The 14,072-nt window shown below is 40.8% G+C and overlaps 1 protein-coding gene across 3 annotated transcripts in view; it reads left to right on the top strand.

Moving 5' to 3' along the window:
- The window catches only part of MCF2L2 (MCF.2 cell line derived transforming sequence-like 2), a 250,664-nt gene that overhangs the window by 143,649 nt on the left and 92,943 nt on the right, over window positions 1–14,072 (top strand). For all 3 annotated transcript variants that reach the window (XM_082692557.1, XM_082692555.1, XM_082692556.1), the window contains one exon: window positions 12,443–12,528. In XM_082692557.1, the coding sequence (XP_082548683.1) occupies window positions 12,443–12,528 (86 nt within the window). The remainder of the gene's footprint in view (window positions 1–12,442; window positions 12,529–14,072) is intronic.

Below are 14,072 nucleotides of genomic sequence, written 5' to 3'. Positions count from 1 at the left end.
GAATCAGGCACACCTGCCTGGAAGCCACAGATGCCACTTTAAGCCTGTTTCTCATCTGTAAAAATGGGGATAGCAATAGCTATTACCTGAAACTAATTTTGAGCAGCAAATGGAAATTTGAAAAGTGCCAAGCACCGTATAATTGTAAAGTAACATTATATTTAAATGCCCAAATAAAAAATGTGTTGCCGTAGAAGCAACCCTGGAAGGGGTTCCTTTCCTCCTGCCTCCCTAAAAGGTGAGTATCTGAATGACAGAATGGTTCTGAAGGCAGATGCCAGTGGACCCTGGGTTACACGCACTTTAGCAACAGTTTGGACTCAGCATCTGTGCCTCGTGGTCTGAATAGAGGACCCCACAGGTATTCCACCGCCCATGATGGAGTCAAGCAGAAAGGGGGTCTCCAACTTTTCTTCCTTGAGACATAAACAAGGTGGGAAATGGAGTTCCCAGCAGACTTTTCTTAACAAGCTGCTATCTTCTGTCTGTTTAGGCAGTTGAGAACATTGCTGTAGTGTTTCAGAATCCCCTGCGGAGGGAGAAATTGCTTTACCATGTCTTCCAGAGTTAGGTAACACTCTGCAGTTTCACACAGCTGTGATCAGCCATTTTAAAGAGTAATGAGCAGTTTTTTGAAATGGGCAAATGTAATGAAGCTTCATCAGACTTGACATCCATGAAGTTTGTGGAATTATTGCACGGCATAAAAATTTTAGGGCTTACCCGTAATCATCTTCAAAACTGAGCACCACCCTACCATCTCTGTACCCTGGGCTTCCGAGAATCTCATCTCTGAAGGTGAGAGCTGGGTCAAGTGCACCAAAGCTCAGGTCCAGCCCCTGAACTTACATGCTGTTGCTATTAACCCACAGTGTGATTTGAACTTACCTCGCTGCTCTGTGATTTTCTTTGCCTCATCTTTAGACAACGTATTTATGGCCTACACAATTTACAAAGATGCCAGAGGGGTTGTGTGTACCTGGAGGTTCTCATATAAAAGAATCCAAAATTGAGTGAGTTATTTCAGTAAGTGTGAACAATAAATATGAGTGCTGCTGTTTTATTTGTTGAAAAAACAAAAAAGGAAAATATAGTCAGAGTCAGTAAGCGTAAGGCACCTTTTCTCAGGGAAGACCTTAGGGTGTTTAAGAGGAAAGGCTTCCATAAGCTACATTTATTATTTACTTTGATTTTATATATTGGTAAAAATAGACAATGCAAGAACTAGGGCAGGGGAAGAACCAGAGGCCTATAGAGTTGGAAAATGTTAGGTAGAATCCAAGAAGCTCGGGCCACTAGAATTTCTGGTTTCTTCCCTTTGCCCGTGCTGCTTATTTAATTCAGATTCTAAGCTCATCCTTCTAGGATGCCGGCTGCCTCATAGTTAGGCAGATCACCAATAGCATCGGTGTTGGTAAGCCAGTGCAAGCCCATGTTACAATTGTCCTGGGCTTTTGTTGTTTTTTTTTTTTTCCTTATTGTTACCTCACTTGTGTATTTAATAGAGGGCTTTTCCTGCAACAACATTATGTTAACAGTCAAGACAGTGGAGGAAGCAGAGTAGGAATTGTCTGCCAGACTTCCTCAATTTGGCGAACAGAAGCTGGTCAGACTTCGACTTCTAAAAGCCAAGGCTGTGAGAAGCGTGAGCAGAATCCATATAGTCATGAATGACCACGAGTAGGAAGGAAGAGGGTTTATGAATTAATCCCCAAATCCTAGACTTAAAAATCAACTCAGGACCAATAAATTCCATCAGCACTTGACAAGGTAGGTAGGATAACCAGGGAAATCATCATTTCAAAATATGTAAGAAAACTGGTTAAAAAAAAAAAAGTAGGTTAGAAAAAAGGTTTCAATTTATGTCTGTGTGATTCATGGCTTATTAAAAGGAGGAGCAAGGAGGTTGGCTAACATCAAGAAGAATCATTGCTGCTTGTGTTTTGTGGCCACTGTCCAGGACAGAGGACCAAAATGCATAACCTCTGACTCTGGGGACAATCAGACATCCTTGACCTTGACATAGAATGTAAAGACAAAATGAAAGCACAACGCAGATCATAACACTGTGGTAAATGCCACGCCTTCCTTTCCTTGGGTAAATGCTCACAGACCAAAAAAAAAAGAGAGAGAGAGAAATAAGCCAAAGCTACCCATGATTGCCCCTAGACTCAGATAGTGACTACATACAACAAAATCATGCAACCAAATCAAGCTATGATTTTATCATCATCAGAGAACTCATTTCCAAAAAAGGTGTTCTGTCTTCTCAGGTGGGGTACTCTTGGCTTTTCTTGTCAGAAGGGATGCACACTCAACCTGACAAACGGGCTGCGGCTCCGGGGCCGTCTGGCAGCTGTGCACCCCTGCACTAGACTCCCCGATGAGGTCTGGGAAAGCCCAGCCGTGGGGATTTGCGGTGGTTGCTGGCAGTGGTGATGTGGCTGATTTGGGTCCTTTACATCACCAGCTGGAAGCTAGAACCTGGAAGCATGACTCACAAGGGCTGCTTTTCCAGGCTGTTCGTATCACAGCTTCTTCAGAGCTGGAAAGAGGCCAGACACTGATGAAAATTCCTTTATCATGAATGTGAACTCTCAGGATAAAGGCTGAGCTACTGGCTGTGAGCACCAACAAACTGTTGCTGGGCACCTGTTAGTGTGGCTTAGCATAGCAGGGGCCTTTTTAAACTTGCACGCAAACAGCCTCCTCCATAAAAATTAAAGAAAAAAAAAAACCCAATTCTGTAAGTTAGAGAATGAGAAGGTGAGGGAGAGGTTGCTAACACTGGTGAGACCCAGACATTGTGCTGCATGCTCTATGTACCTGATTTCATCCCAAATCCTCAATACCTTGAGGAAGAAGATGAGGAAGCTGATGTTTCCCTTGTTTTATTCATGATGCTATTGAGACCCTGAGAAGTTAAGTGAGCTTCCCTAAGGATCACACAACTAGTAAATGGTGGAACCGGGATTTGAAACTCGTAGTTTATTTAATCTAACAGTTTACTTATCTATCTAACTTAATCTATTTACCTATAACCTATTAGTTACTTAATCTAACTACCGGTTTACTGAATCTCTCATACTCTAAATTCCTCTTCTGCAAAATGGGGATAAAGCCACCCCACAGGTGACTGATTAAATGAGAACTACATGACTTCATTAATAATGATAATGTTAAATAATCAAAATATTTAAAACATGAGAAATATGTGGGAGCACCTAGCATGATGCCTTACATACAGCGGATTCTTTGTAATTTTAGTTTCCCATTTAATCCCATGCTTATAGATAAAATGTACTGTGTAAAAGATGAACAGTGGCTGAAGGGCAGTCAGGCCTGGGTCTTAAAATGGATAGCTTCTCCTGATCTTGAATATGTACTGTTTTGCCAAATAATAGCAGATCAGGTCCAAATTCAGTTCCTTGCTTTCTCACCCCTTTTAATCCCCAGAGCTTTCATTTACCTCTGATTTTCAACAGGAGAGCTATATAAACTGTAAGCGCATTTCAGGGTTCACCCTCTATGATGCTTGAAGTCTGGTCATTGAGAGAATCCACAAGGTCTTTGAGGCAGCCCCCAACTAAGCTTTCTGAGGAATTTCTAGAATGGAGATTATCAGGGTTTCCTATGGATTGTAGCCCTGAGAAGCTTATTAATGATGGAGATTCTCAAGATCTACCCTCAGATTGTGATTCAGGAGGGCTAGAGTATGGTCCTGGAATCTGAATTTTTAACTTTTAAATTCAATATTTTTAATTTGGTAACTAGAATTAACTAGGTGGTATAAGGATGCATTTTGGGCCACACTTGCCTAGAGGCTATATTCATATGTCATGAAGACTCGGGATGTAGAGAGCTCATTAAGGTAGATACAGATCTCTTAGGCTAATACAGTCCAGAACTTAGTGAAGCAAGTGTGTGATTATATTAATCTATGAGAATGTACTTTCATTGAGGGAGCTATATGAAATAGGACAGAATAACAGTTAAGACCACTGTTGACTAAAATATCTCATTGGTCCCATCTCATTGGTGTCGTATTCTGCTCCATTTACTATATATTAAAGCAATTGCTATGGGTCATATGGAAACAATTCTAACATGGGGCCTGAACTCAGGAAACTTACAAGTCTCATGAGGGAAACTATATATTTCAAATAATTTATAATGTAGAGGAGAATGACATACCTTTGCTAAAAGGAATATAACATGTTAGAAGGCAGAAGAAGGAACAGTTCATAACAACAGAATTGGGGATATTTTTATAAAGGAGATGGCATTTGAACTTAGCTTTGAAAAATAAATACAACTTTGAAAGTTGGATAAGACAGAGAAAGGCAGTCAAGATGGGGAAGGATATAAAGTATCAAAAATCTGAAGGGGTATAGGCTTTTCTGGGAATGGTTCGAGAAAGCCAGAGAGGTAGACCAGAACAGGTTGCTGAAGGCTTTGGTTAGAAGTTGTTGCCAGGAAGGACACCTATGTATTAGAAAGATGACTCTGGTATGGCAATGAAGAGTAGACTAGAAGAAGGCAGGTAGATGGACCAGCTGCCAGCAGGTGTTACAGTCTAGGTGTAACTCCAGTGTTAAGAGCCTCCTAATGACAGAAAAAGGGAGATGGGCAGAGCTTGTACCTGTTAATCCAGATATCCTCCCCAGTGCCTCGAACACACTAGACTGTCTGAGAAAGTGTGATGAATGAGGAATAGATCAAGGCAGAGAAGAAAGGGGGCCAATTTAATAGAGAGGGAGAGAAGATATTGAAGATACCTTGAGGTTTCCATCATGGATTTCTAATTAGATGAATTTGTTTGCTAATATAGAGCACTCAGAAAAAATCTGGAGAAAGTGAGGACTTAAAAATTTGAGTCCAACTTTTGTAGGGTTTCGTACATCTGTAACAGCAACCCACACCTTCTCTTCCTATGAGCTGTAGCTTTCTCCTCCAACACACATACCAAAGAGAATAAGCCAGCTGACCTTGAGGTTATGTGGAAATTACTTGTGAAATAGGTTAAGGATCAAAGATTCGTCTAAAAAAATACCTTTCAAACTTGTGATTTTATTTATGAGTTAAGATTTACAGACACACAAAAATAATGTTACATTGACAGTTATACATTGAGATTAAAACCACATGAAATCAAATAGCTTGAGAGAATTCCAAATATATAGGAAACTTCTATGTCCTTGGTCACATTTCTTAGTTTGGGAGTGGGAGAAAGGTGTCTTGCAACATATTTCTCAATTTCTGATCCTTTAAACAGAACTACAGCATTGTAAATCATTGTAAAAACAATGTTGCATTTTTTTAAAAAGACACTTTTCTCATAAACAAAATATTATAAACATTGTTTTCGAGTGTTAGTCCAGTCTTTAAAAACCAATTTAACAAGTAAGATCATTGAACTAATTACTAATGGCTGGGAAATTCAAGATCTTAGATAAAAGAGACCCTGGAACATTTTTTAAATAGGAAAAGTTTACATTTGGGACCCATTCCCCTATCTTTCTCTGTTCATTTTCCATTTCCACAAAGCCTCAGGACTGCTCATGCCTGTCTTCTCAAGCCTGCCCTTCTTCTCCAAACGGCTCTAATATGTGCTAAAACCTTCCTCTCCTCTCCCTTCCCTCTTGGAAGTGCCTACACAATACAGCTGATCTGGTCTAGAGGTAGGAGAATATCTGAATGAGCTAATTCATAGCAGTGCATGAATGATGAGTGACAGACAGCGCCTTAACCCTTCTGGAAATACTTGTCATTAAAAAGAAAAGAAAAGAAAGACAGACTGCCCTATTATCCAAAGGCAGTGGCTTCTTCTGGCAGTGACAATGAAGAATAAGAAAAGATGTGCTGGGAAGGGCCGGTGAGATGGTGCAAACAGAACAGACTAGCCAGCTAGCAATCTGTTCCCACGGTAGAGTCTCTAAGTGGTCCTGTTTTTCAAAAGTTCTTCCTATTCTCCACATCAGAACTCCCTGGATCTCAAAAAGGAGAAAACAAAAACAAACAAAAAAAAAATGACAAAGAAAAGGTTTCCCCCATTCCCTCAGAAGTTCTAGCAATGGGGAGGAAAAGGCAGAGCCATCCCTTCCCAGGGCTGATGCTTTTCACTCTGGGACTGTCTCTGAGACCACCTTGGACTGGACTGAGGCTGGAGGTTGAATGGCCTTTGGAGAGTTTTCTTTTTCCATTTTCCCCCATTGTCCTCCCTACAACCCACCATTGTGTAATTTTTCAGTAATTCTTGCTTGTTCTACTTCTTCACCTTCTCTGGTTTTCAAGATTAATTTATAATTTTGTAAAATGCTTAACCATAAATACTTGCAATGGTCACTCTTTATATGGAAATGAAGAGGATGGTTCAGCCTTTATCTACCTTACTTCTTCTCACAATAAGGTCTAGTAGCTTCTTTTTTAAAGAAATGTGATAAAACAATAAATGATACTTTCACCTTGATTTATCAGGTACCATCACTTTAAAAGAGTTGGAACTGAAATTGCTTTCCAAGCATCCCTAAAATCATAGAGTGTAATAATTTAACTGTAGGAAAAATCTAATTTGATTCAGTTCAAATGTTGCTATCTCTCCTTTGGGGACAAAACCAAACCAAACCAAACCTTAATAATCAATGGAAAATCAGTTATTGACACTTTCTTTTTTAAAAGATTTATTCATTTATTTATTTTAGTGCATGTACATGCATGCAAGAAGTGGCAGGGGCAGGGGGTGCAGAGGGAGAGAATCTCAAGCAGACTATATGCTGAATGCAGTCCAACCAGGGCTCAATCCCACCACCCATGAGATCATGACCTGAGCCCAAGCCAGGAGTTGGAAACTTGAGTGACTGAGCCATCCAGGTGCCCCCAGCTACTGATACTTTTTTTTTTAAGATTTTTATTTATTTATTTGACAGAGATCACAAGTAGGCAGAGAGGTAGGCAGAGAGAGAGAGAGAGAGAGAAAGCAGGCTCCCTGCTGAGCAGGGAGCCTGATGCGGGACTCGATTCCAGGACCCTGAGATCACGACCTGAGCTGAAGGCAGTGGCTTAACCCACTGAGCCACCCAGGCGCCCTGATACTTTTTAAAAAGTAGGCATTTTTAAAAAGTTGATTGATACTTTTAAAAAGATATTCTCAAAAAAAGGAAAAAAAAAAAAGATATTCTCCAAAGAGAGAGAGAGAGCACACAGTGGAGCAGAGGCAGGGGCAGAGGGAGAGGGAGAGAAAATCTCAAGCAGACTCCCCACTGAGCATGTAGCCCGATGCAGGGCTTGATCTCATGACCCTGAGATCATGACCTGAGCTGAAACCAAGAGTTGGTCACTCAACTGACTAAACCACCCCAGCGACCCTGAAATAAAATTTTTGAACAAAATTCCTTTCAAGCCAAGAAATTAGCCTGTTCTCTCAATTTTGAAACATGACCTTCAAAATATGGGGGAAACAAAACACTTAGGTTACATTTTTGTTGAAAAGACGTAACCTAAACAGGTTACGTGTTTGTTGCTAGAGGACCTGTATGTTGGTTGATGTCATTTCGAAACTCAGGAGAGACTGGGCTAGAGACTGGGGAGTGATGTTGGGCCTAGAGCAGTTGACAGCTGCTTGCCTTCATAGCCACCCCTTTTTCTTAAGAATAAAATAAACATAAATGGGGAGGGGCTTTTCCACCTGATTAGTCCTCCAGTAAGGTGATTTTTGGATCAATTCCCTTTTAAATCACCAGCTGGCTGAGAAAATCCACTCTTTGAGATACCCTAGGGGCAACTCTAAGTCAGGGTTGACTAAAGGGGAACAGGATATGATTCCACAGGAACTTGTTGCTCTGCTTTAAAAAGGCATCATTTTAGGGGACCTAGGTGGCTCAGTTGGTTAAGCATCCAACTCTTGGTTTTGGCTCAGGTCATGATCTCAAGGTCATGGGGTCAAATCCCACAGCAGGCTCTATGCTCAGGGTGGAGTCCGCTTGTCCCACTCCTGCCCCCTCTACCCCTCCCCCTACACACTCACGCTCTTGCTCTCTCTCTCTCTCTCAAACAGATAAATCTTTAAAAAAATCAAAAAGCATTATTCTATAATTCACGAGACTCCTAAGGAATCTCTAACAAAAAGCATAGCAGCAATTGGCTGGTTGGTCTGTGGTCAATCTTCTTGGTTCATTATTCAAAATAAAAGGAACAGAAGACCCAATATTTGAAAAAAGCAAGCATTTATTTAAATATGGTCTTCCTTCTAGACCTTTGAGGAAGATTAATTTAAAGTTTTCCCCCAAAGTAATGTGGCTACATTTCAGCTTTCATCTCAAAATCAGAAGCAATAATATCTATGTTGGTATTTGATATTATAAGCAGAGGGGTGTTTCATCACCAATTCACACATCTCCCTCATTTTATACAGAAGAAAACAGATGCCCAGAGAGCCTAGGTGACTTGGCCAACACCTCCCAGCTAGTGAGAAATATGGGGTCTCTATTACACAGGAGCAGGTAGGAACTGCCCAGCAATTACTGCAGGTCAGTGTCCCTGGGTGCTTTACAGACATTACCCATTTTAATCCCCACAAAGAAGATATTAAAGAGCCAACCTCAAATACCATTTATCAAGGCTTCTTTGTACCAAGTACTTGAATTCCTTACCTCAAATCACCACAACATCCCTCTGATATAGATACAGTAAGTCCTCTTTTACAGAGAGACCTAAGGTGCAAAGAAGTCTTGCCCAAGGTCACTTTTAAATAAAAAGTAAACCAGAGATTCCCACCCAGATGTACCTTTCACATGAAGAATCTGTGTTCTTTTCACTCTCTAAGAGATTTTCAAAGTTCAGGTGGCAGTGGTGACCGTGAACTTTAGTGGGTTCACAAGCATTGAAAATAAAGAAGAAGAGCAGAATGCAACAAGGATGGCCTAATTTAAAAATAGAGTATGTCACATCAGATATATGTATGTCTGGTGTGTGTGTGTGTGTGTGTGTGTGTGTGTGCGCGCGCGCGCGCGCGCGCGCGTGTGTGTGTGTGTTTACAACACAACCAAGTAATTAACTAAATTCTGGCACTGTCTACCCAGAGATAGAATCACTTCCCTCAAGTTAAGGACTCAGTCCTGTTAAGATTGCTCCCCCACCCCCTTTAGATGCCATTTGAAAAGTCCAGGTTGTCCCTGATGCTTTAGACCAACCTGCTATAGATCAGTTTCCCATTATACCCTCCTTGGGTTTGATTAATTTGCTAGAGTGGCTCCGAGAACTCAGAGAAACATTTTACTTACTAGATTACCAGTTTATCTCAAAAGGATGTAATTCAGGAACAGCCAGATGGAAGAGATGCATAGGGCAAGGTATAGGGACATGGAGCTTCCGTGCTCTCTGAGCAAGCCACCTACTCCCCATCTCTGTGTGTTCACCAACTCAGAAGCTCCTTTTTTGGGTGTTTTGGAGGCTTCATTACATAGGCATGACAGGTTAAACCATTGGCCATTAGTAGTTGAATTCAGTCTTCAGCCCCCTTCCCCCGGCCCCCAAAGGGTGTAGGTCAAGGGAACTGAAAGTTCCCACCCTCATATTAGAATCATGTGCTTGGTTCCCATGGCAACCAGCCCCCATAAGCTACCTTATTAACATAAACTCTGGTGGGGTTGAAAGGGGTTTGTTATGAATAACAAAAGAAAACTTGATGGCTCTTATCACTTAGGAAATTATAAGTCTTAGGAGATCTGTACCAGATATAGGACAAGATCAAAAACATATTTATTATAAATCCCAATATGTGTGTATGTATGTTTTGATGTTTTTCTTGTGGGCCATGGTCAGACTTTGGAAGCTACTGCACCAGAACACAACTAATTTGTCTAAACTTTAGTGAAATATTGGTGTAAAGTTATTAAATCAGCACTCAGATCTGCTGTGGATCCTTCCCATCACATTCTCAGTGGCAGCAGGGTTATATTCTATCAAACTTGATCAACAGAGGATCCTTTTTCTACCCTGACATCATCCATTTGACTCGTGGTCCTAGGAATATGGGTTGACACCAAGTCCATATCCAGGCATTTTAGCAAGCCCATGTCTCATGCACGACAAAATCTATAAATTAGGACATCATCATTCAGCGTAAAAGATGACAGTCCAGGGGTGCCTGGGTGGCTCAGTGGGTTAAAGCCTCTGCCTTCGGCTCAGGTCATGATCCCAGGATCCTGGGATGGAGCCCCGCATCGGGCTCTCTGCTCAGCAGGGTGTCTGCTTCCCTTCCTCTCTCTCTGCCTGCCTCTCCGCCTACTTGAGATCTCTGACAAATAAACAAATATTTAAAAAAAAAAAGATGACAGTCCATACCTATACACTTTGAGTCATTGTTATTTTTCTGTCCTTAGATTGTCATGAAATAAAAGACTGTACAATATACCACACTTACAATAGACCAACAGAAGAGCTGGAAAGAGCACAGTTCATTTTATAAGCAGTAGTAAGTTTTATGGTGAGAGGAAGTTTGGTTAGAAATAGTGGTTACTCCTTACAAAGGTCCTGTATTACATGTTAGGGACCCAAAGACAAATAAAGCTAGAGTTCAAAGCCCAGAAGGTGTGACGTCACAGGTATAGTGACATCACAGGGAGGAACTAGAGAAGGATGTGATGTAGAATTAACAGCCATAGTGATCAGCTCCACATTATAGAGAAAATGTGAAGAAAGAGTTCTGGTGGTGTGGTGAAAATAGCCAGATTGGTTTGAATCTGGGGACTGATATTTTACTTCTGTATATTGATTGAAATGAGAAATATCTACAAGTATCTGGTCAAATATATGTAATAGCGGATACTAACAATTTAGATGCCTAGTGAAATGATATCCTATTTTAAAAGAAACAAATAGGAACTTAGAATTGAAGATTGCCTGTGTATTTTAGAGCTGAATGCAAAACTGGTATCCCAAACGGCCCTTTATTTGTTAGTCTGATTTCTGGATATGCCAGATTTGGGAGGACATCAGTGAAAAAGATCAATGATCCCCGATTTTCTTTCATTCGTTGAACATTTTTGAATTGCTCTTTCTGTACTTGGCATTGTGAATGACAAAAACCACCTTACCTTGACTGCTTTCTGTTAATCCAGTGAGAGGCTCCTCTTTTTTTTTTTTTTTTTTTTTTAATGATTTTATTTGACAGAGATCACAAGTAGGCAGAGAGGCAGGCAGAGGGGCAGGGGGGTAGGCAGGCTCCCTGCTGAGCAGAGAGCCCAATGCGGGGCTTGATCAATGAGGGGCTCCATGGGATCATGACCTGAGCCGCAGACAGAGGCTTTAACCCACTGAGCCACCCAGGTGCCCGAGAGGCCTCTCTTCTCGCATTGTCAACAACCAGCTGAGAGCCTAGCTGAGCTGTTTTACAAGGAGATTTCTCATCTGTTCCTTAGACTGGGAAAAGCTCATCCTTCACCTTTCAGCTCTAATTTATACAGAATCTATCCACTCACTATTTCTTTCAACAATACTTTTGCTAGAGGGCCCATTCAAAATCTATACTCCCTTTTGTGACAAAAGGACTCATTTAAACAGAACCTGGTAGGCAGGAAGAATTCAAAAGCTGGCTAATTATCTACGTGTTCATTATTAGTCAATATAAGATTCTATTGTTGCTATCAAGTTTATATAAATTCACTTCCTTGTTAAAACTGTATTTTCTTGAAAGTAAAATGAGTAGTTTTGCCTCTTTCTGATAATTAAATGCCTAATATTCTGAAAAAGAGCCCCAGTCCTGTGTGGTAGATAGTGCCGTACGGTCCATGTACTAGGGGAGGAAACTGAGGTAGAAAGGTTCAGTGAGCTTGCCCAGGGTCTTAGAGCTGGCAGGTAGTGAGCCAGGCTTCCGACCCCCAGCTTCAAGCCCGTGCCAGGGCCAATCTATACAGCGTAAGGTACCAGCTGTCCCAGGACATGGTACGCTAGAATGGACTTGTGATTACCAGCCTGTGAGAGGGGAGTCTGGGTTTATTTCATCTCTGTCTTTAACTCTTTGGCCTTGGGTAGGTTGCAATTTCTCCAGATGTTCCTTTCTTACCCCCAGAGGGGAAAGAAAGGAACTACTGAGTCAAATGATCTCTTCACTGTTTCTCCTTAGCTCAAACTCTGAATTCTTACTGTGAGTCAACTGGGAAGGGGTAGTACAATATTAATAGCTGTTCACTATTAAGGAAAAATGTTATCTGCTTTTGAGAAAGAGTTTTTGATGTTTCTAAAGGAAGCCCGAAAGTCAAACTGTAACGGATCTGCAGAGGGGCTGGGAAAAATCCAAGAAAAAAAAAGAAAGATGAGGGACTGGGCATGGTGCTCATCCAGAACACTGAAAACAAAAACGAACAAAACAAATAAATTGGGGAAAAGAAAAATATACAGCCCCCAAATAAAATAGACGGTCTTACCAAAATTTCTTTCACTTCAGAATGAAGAAATACTGGAAAGCAGTCACGATGGGGAGAACCCTAAGCCAGAACAGCTTGACAGTCCTGAAAATCTTTCCCCTACCAGGTAAGATTGCAGATCCTGGGCAGGAATCATTTTAACCCCTTGAGATGATAGGGAGAGGGGAGTGTATCTTCTGTTTTAAATCTCATCACTCATTTTCCCCAGGTAAAAATCACATATTTATTCTGCATACTAACCTTCATTTATGTACCTGAGAACAAACTCACAGATTTCGTAAAAGCAAAAGCAAGAGCTGCACATGACTTAGAAACCAAGTTCCAGGTATACTCAGTATTTTTGAAAAATGAATTATCAAGAAAAAACAAAACAGTAAATGTAAACTAATGTTGATAGATTGAATTATTGGTTTGAAAGCATTTAAAAGGAATAGGTTCCCCAAAGACACAAGTTATACAAATTCAATGCTATTTTCAGACCACAGGAAGGTATTTGCATGCATGTGACTGCTCAGCCATTCAGAAAGCCTAAATTAGTGTGGTAAACACCAAAAGCATAGAGGAAATTCATTTTTTAAAAAATCTTCTTTATACTCAGAATCTACATTATTAGTTCTATTCTAGCAATCATCACACTATCTACGCCATTTAACTTACTGACTTATGAGCCACTCTTGTGCCCAAGGACTATGATAATACTTAGCTTTTACCAGGCCCTCAAAATATGTCTGTAAAGTAAATGAACCAAAGTCTTCAGGAACTTGCCATTTGATTAAAGCCCATATTAGTTTCATTAGACTACTTTATACTCTTTCACTTTAAGGTGTACTCAAGGAGAGACATGGGCTCTTACCAACTAAAATGTTATCTCTCAGTTACAGTAAATGGCCCACATCAGCATATTTGAAAGTGTCTTTATTTGTGTTGTCTCAGAAAAGCACCTCTTGGCAATGTGTTCTGTTGTCCTTAAGTGACAGTGTATCTTTTTTTTTTTTTTTTTTGAGAGAGAGAGAGAGTGAGCAGGGAAGGCAGAGAGGGACGGTAGGAGAGGGAGAATCCTAAGCAGACTCCACGTACAGAACAGAGCCCAACTTGGGGCTCAGAACTCATGACTCTGAGATCATGACCTAACCCAAAATCAAGTCAGATGCTAACCACCTAAGCGGGCGGGGGATTACTTTAAGCCCCTGTGATAGCACTGTGCACAGTCCCTACTTTCAGAACTTGTATTTTAGCTAGGAAAAAACACATGAAATAATTAGTCAGTAGCACAATAATATATGTGATTAAGTATGTATTTTGGGAGGAAGAGATGCTTAATGGAAGAGCCCATTTAGGGTTGGAGTTTCAAGACTTCAAAAGGTCCAGGAGAAACGATGGTCCATTGGTTAACTTACACAAGGTGTGGTCATGAATAAGATTCATCACTGATGGTGGTGGGAAAAATACTGCTATGGGAAATCAAGAAGGAAAGGAAGATTCCATAAGGCCTTGGGGACCAGGTCGAAGAGATTAGATTTGATGCTCAAGACAGTAAGGAGCATTTGAGGTCTGGAACAAAAGAATATCTACAAGCAAAAAAATCGCATGCTTCCAAGTTTTAAAAATGTATATAGATTGAATCACACCGTATCTTAGGCTAAGAACTGA

This window comes from Mustela nivalis (genome assembly GCF_964662115.1).
Source record: "Mustela nivalis genome assembly, chromosome: 1".
Taxonomy (NCBI): Eukaryota; Metazoa; Chordata; class Mammalia; order Carnivora; family Mustelidae; genus Mustela; species Mustela nivalis.
This window is presented reverse-complemented; position numbering and strand designations above follow the sequence as displayed.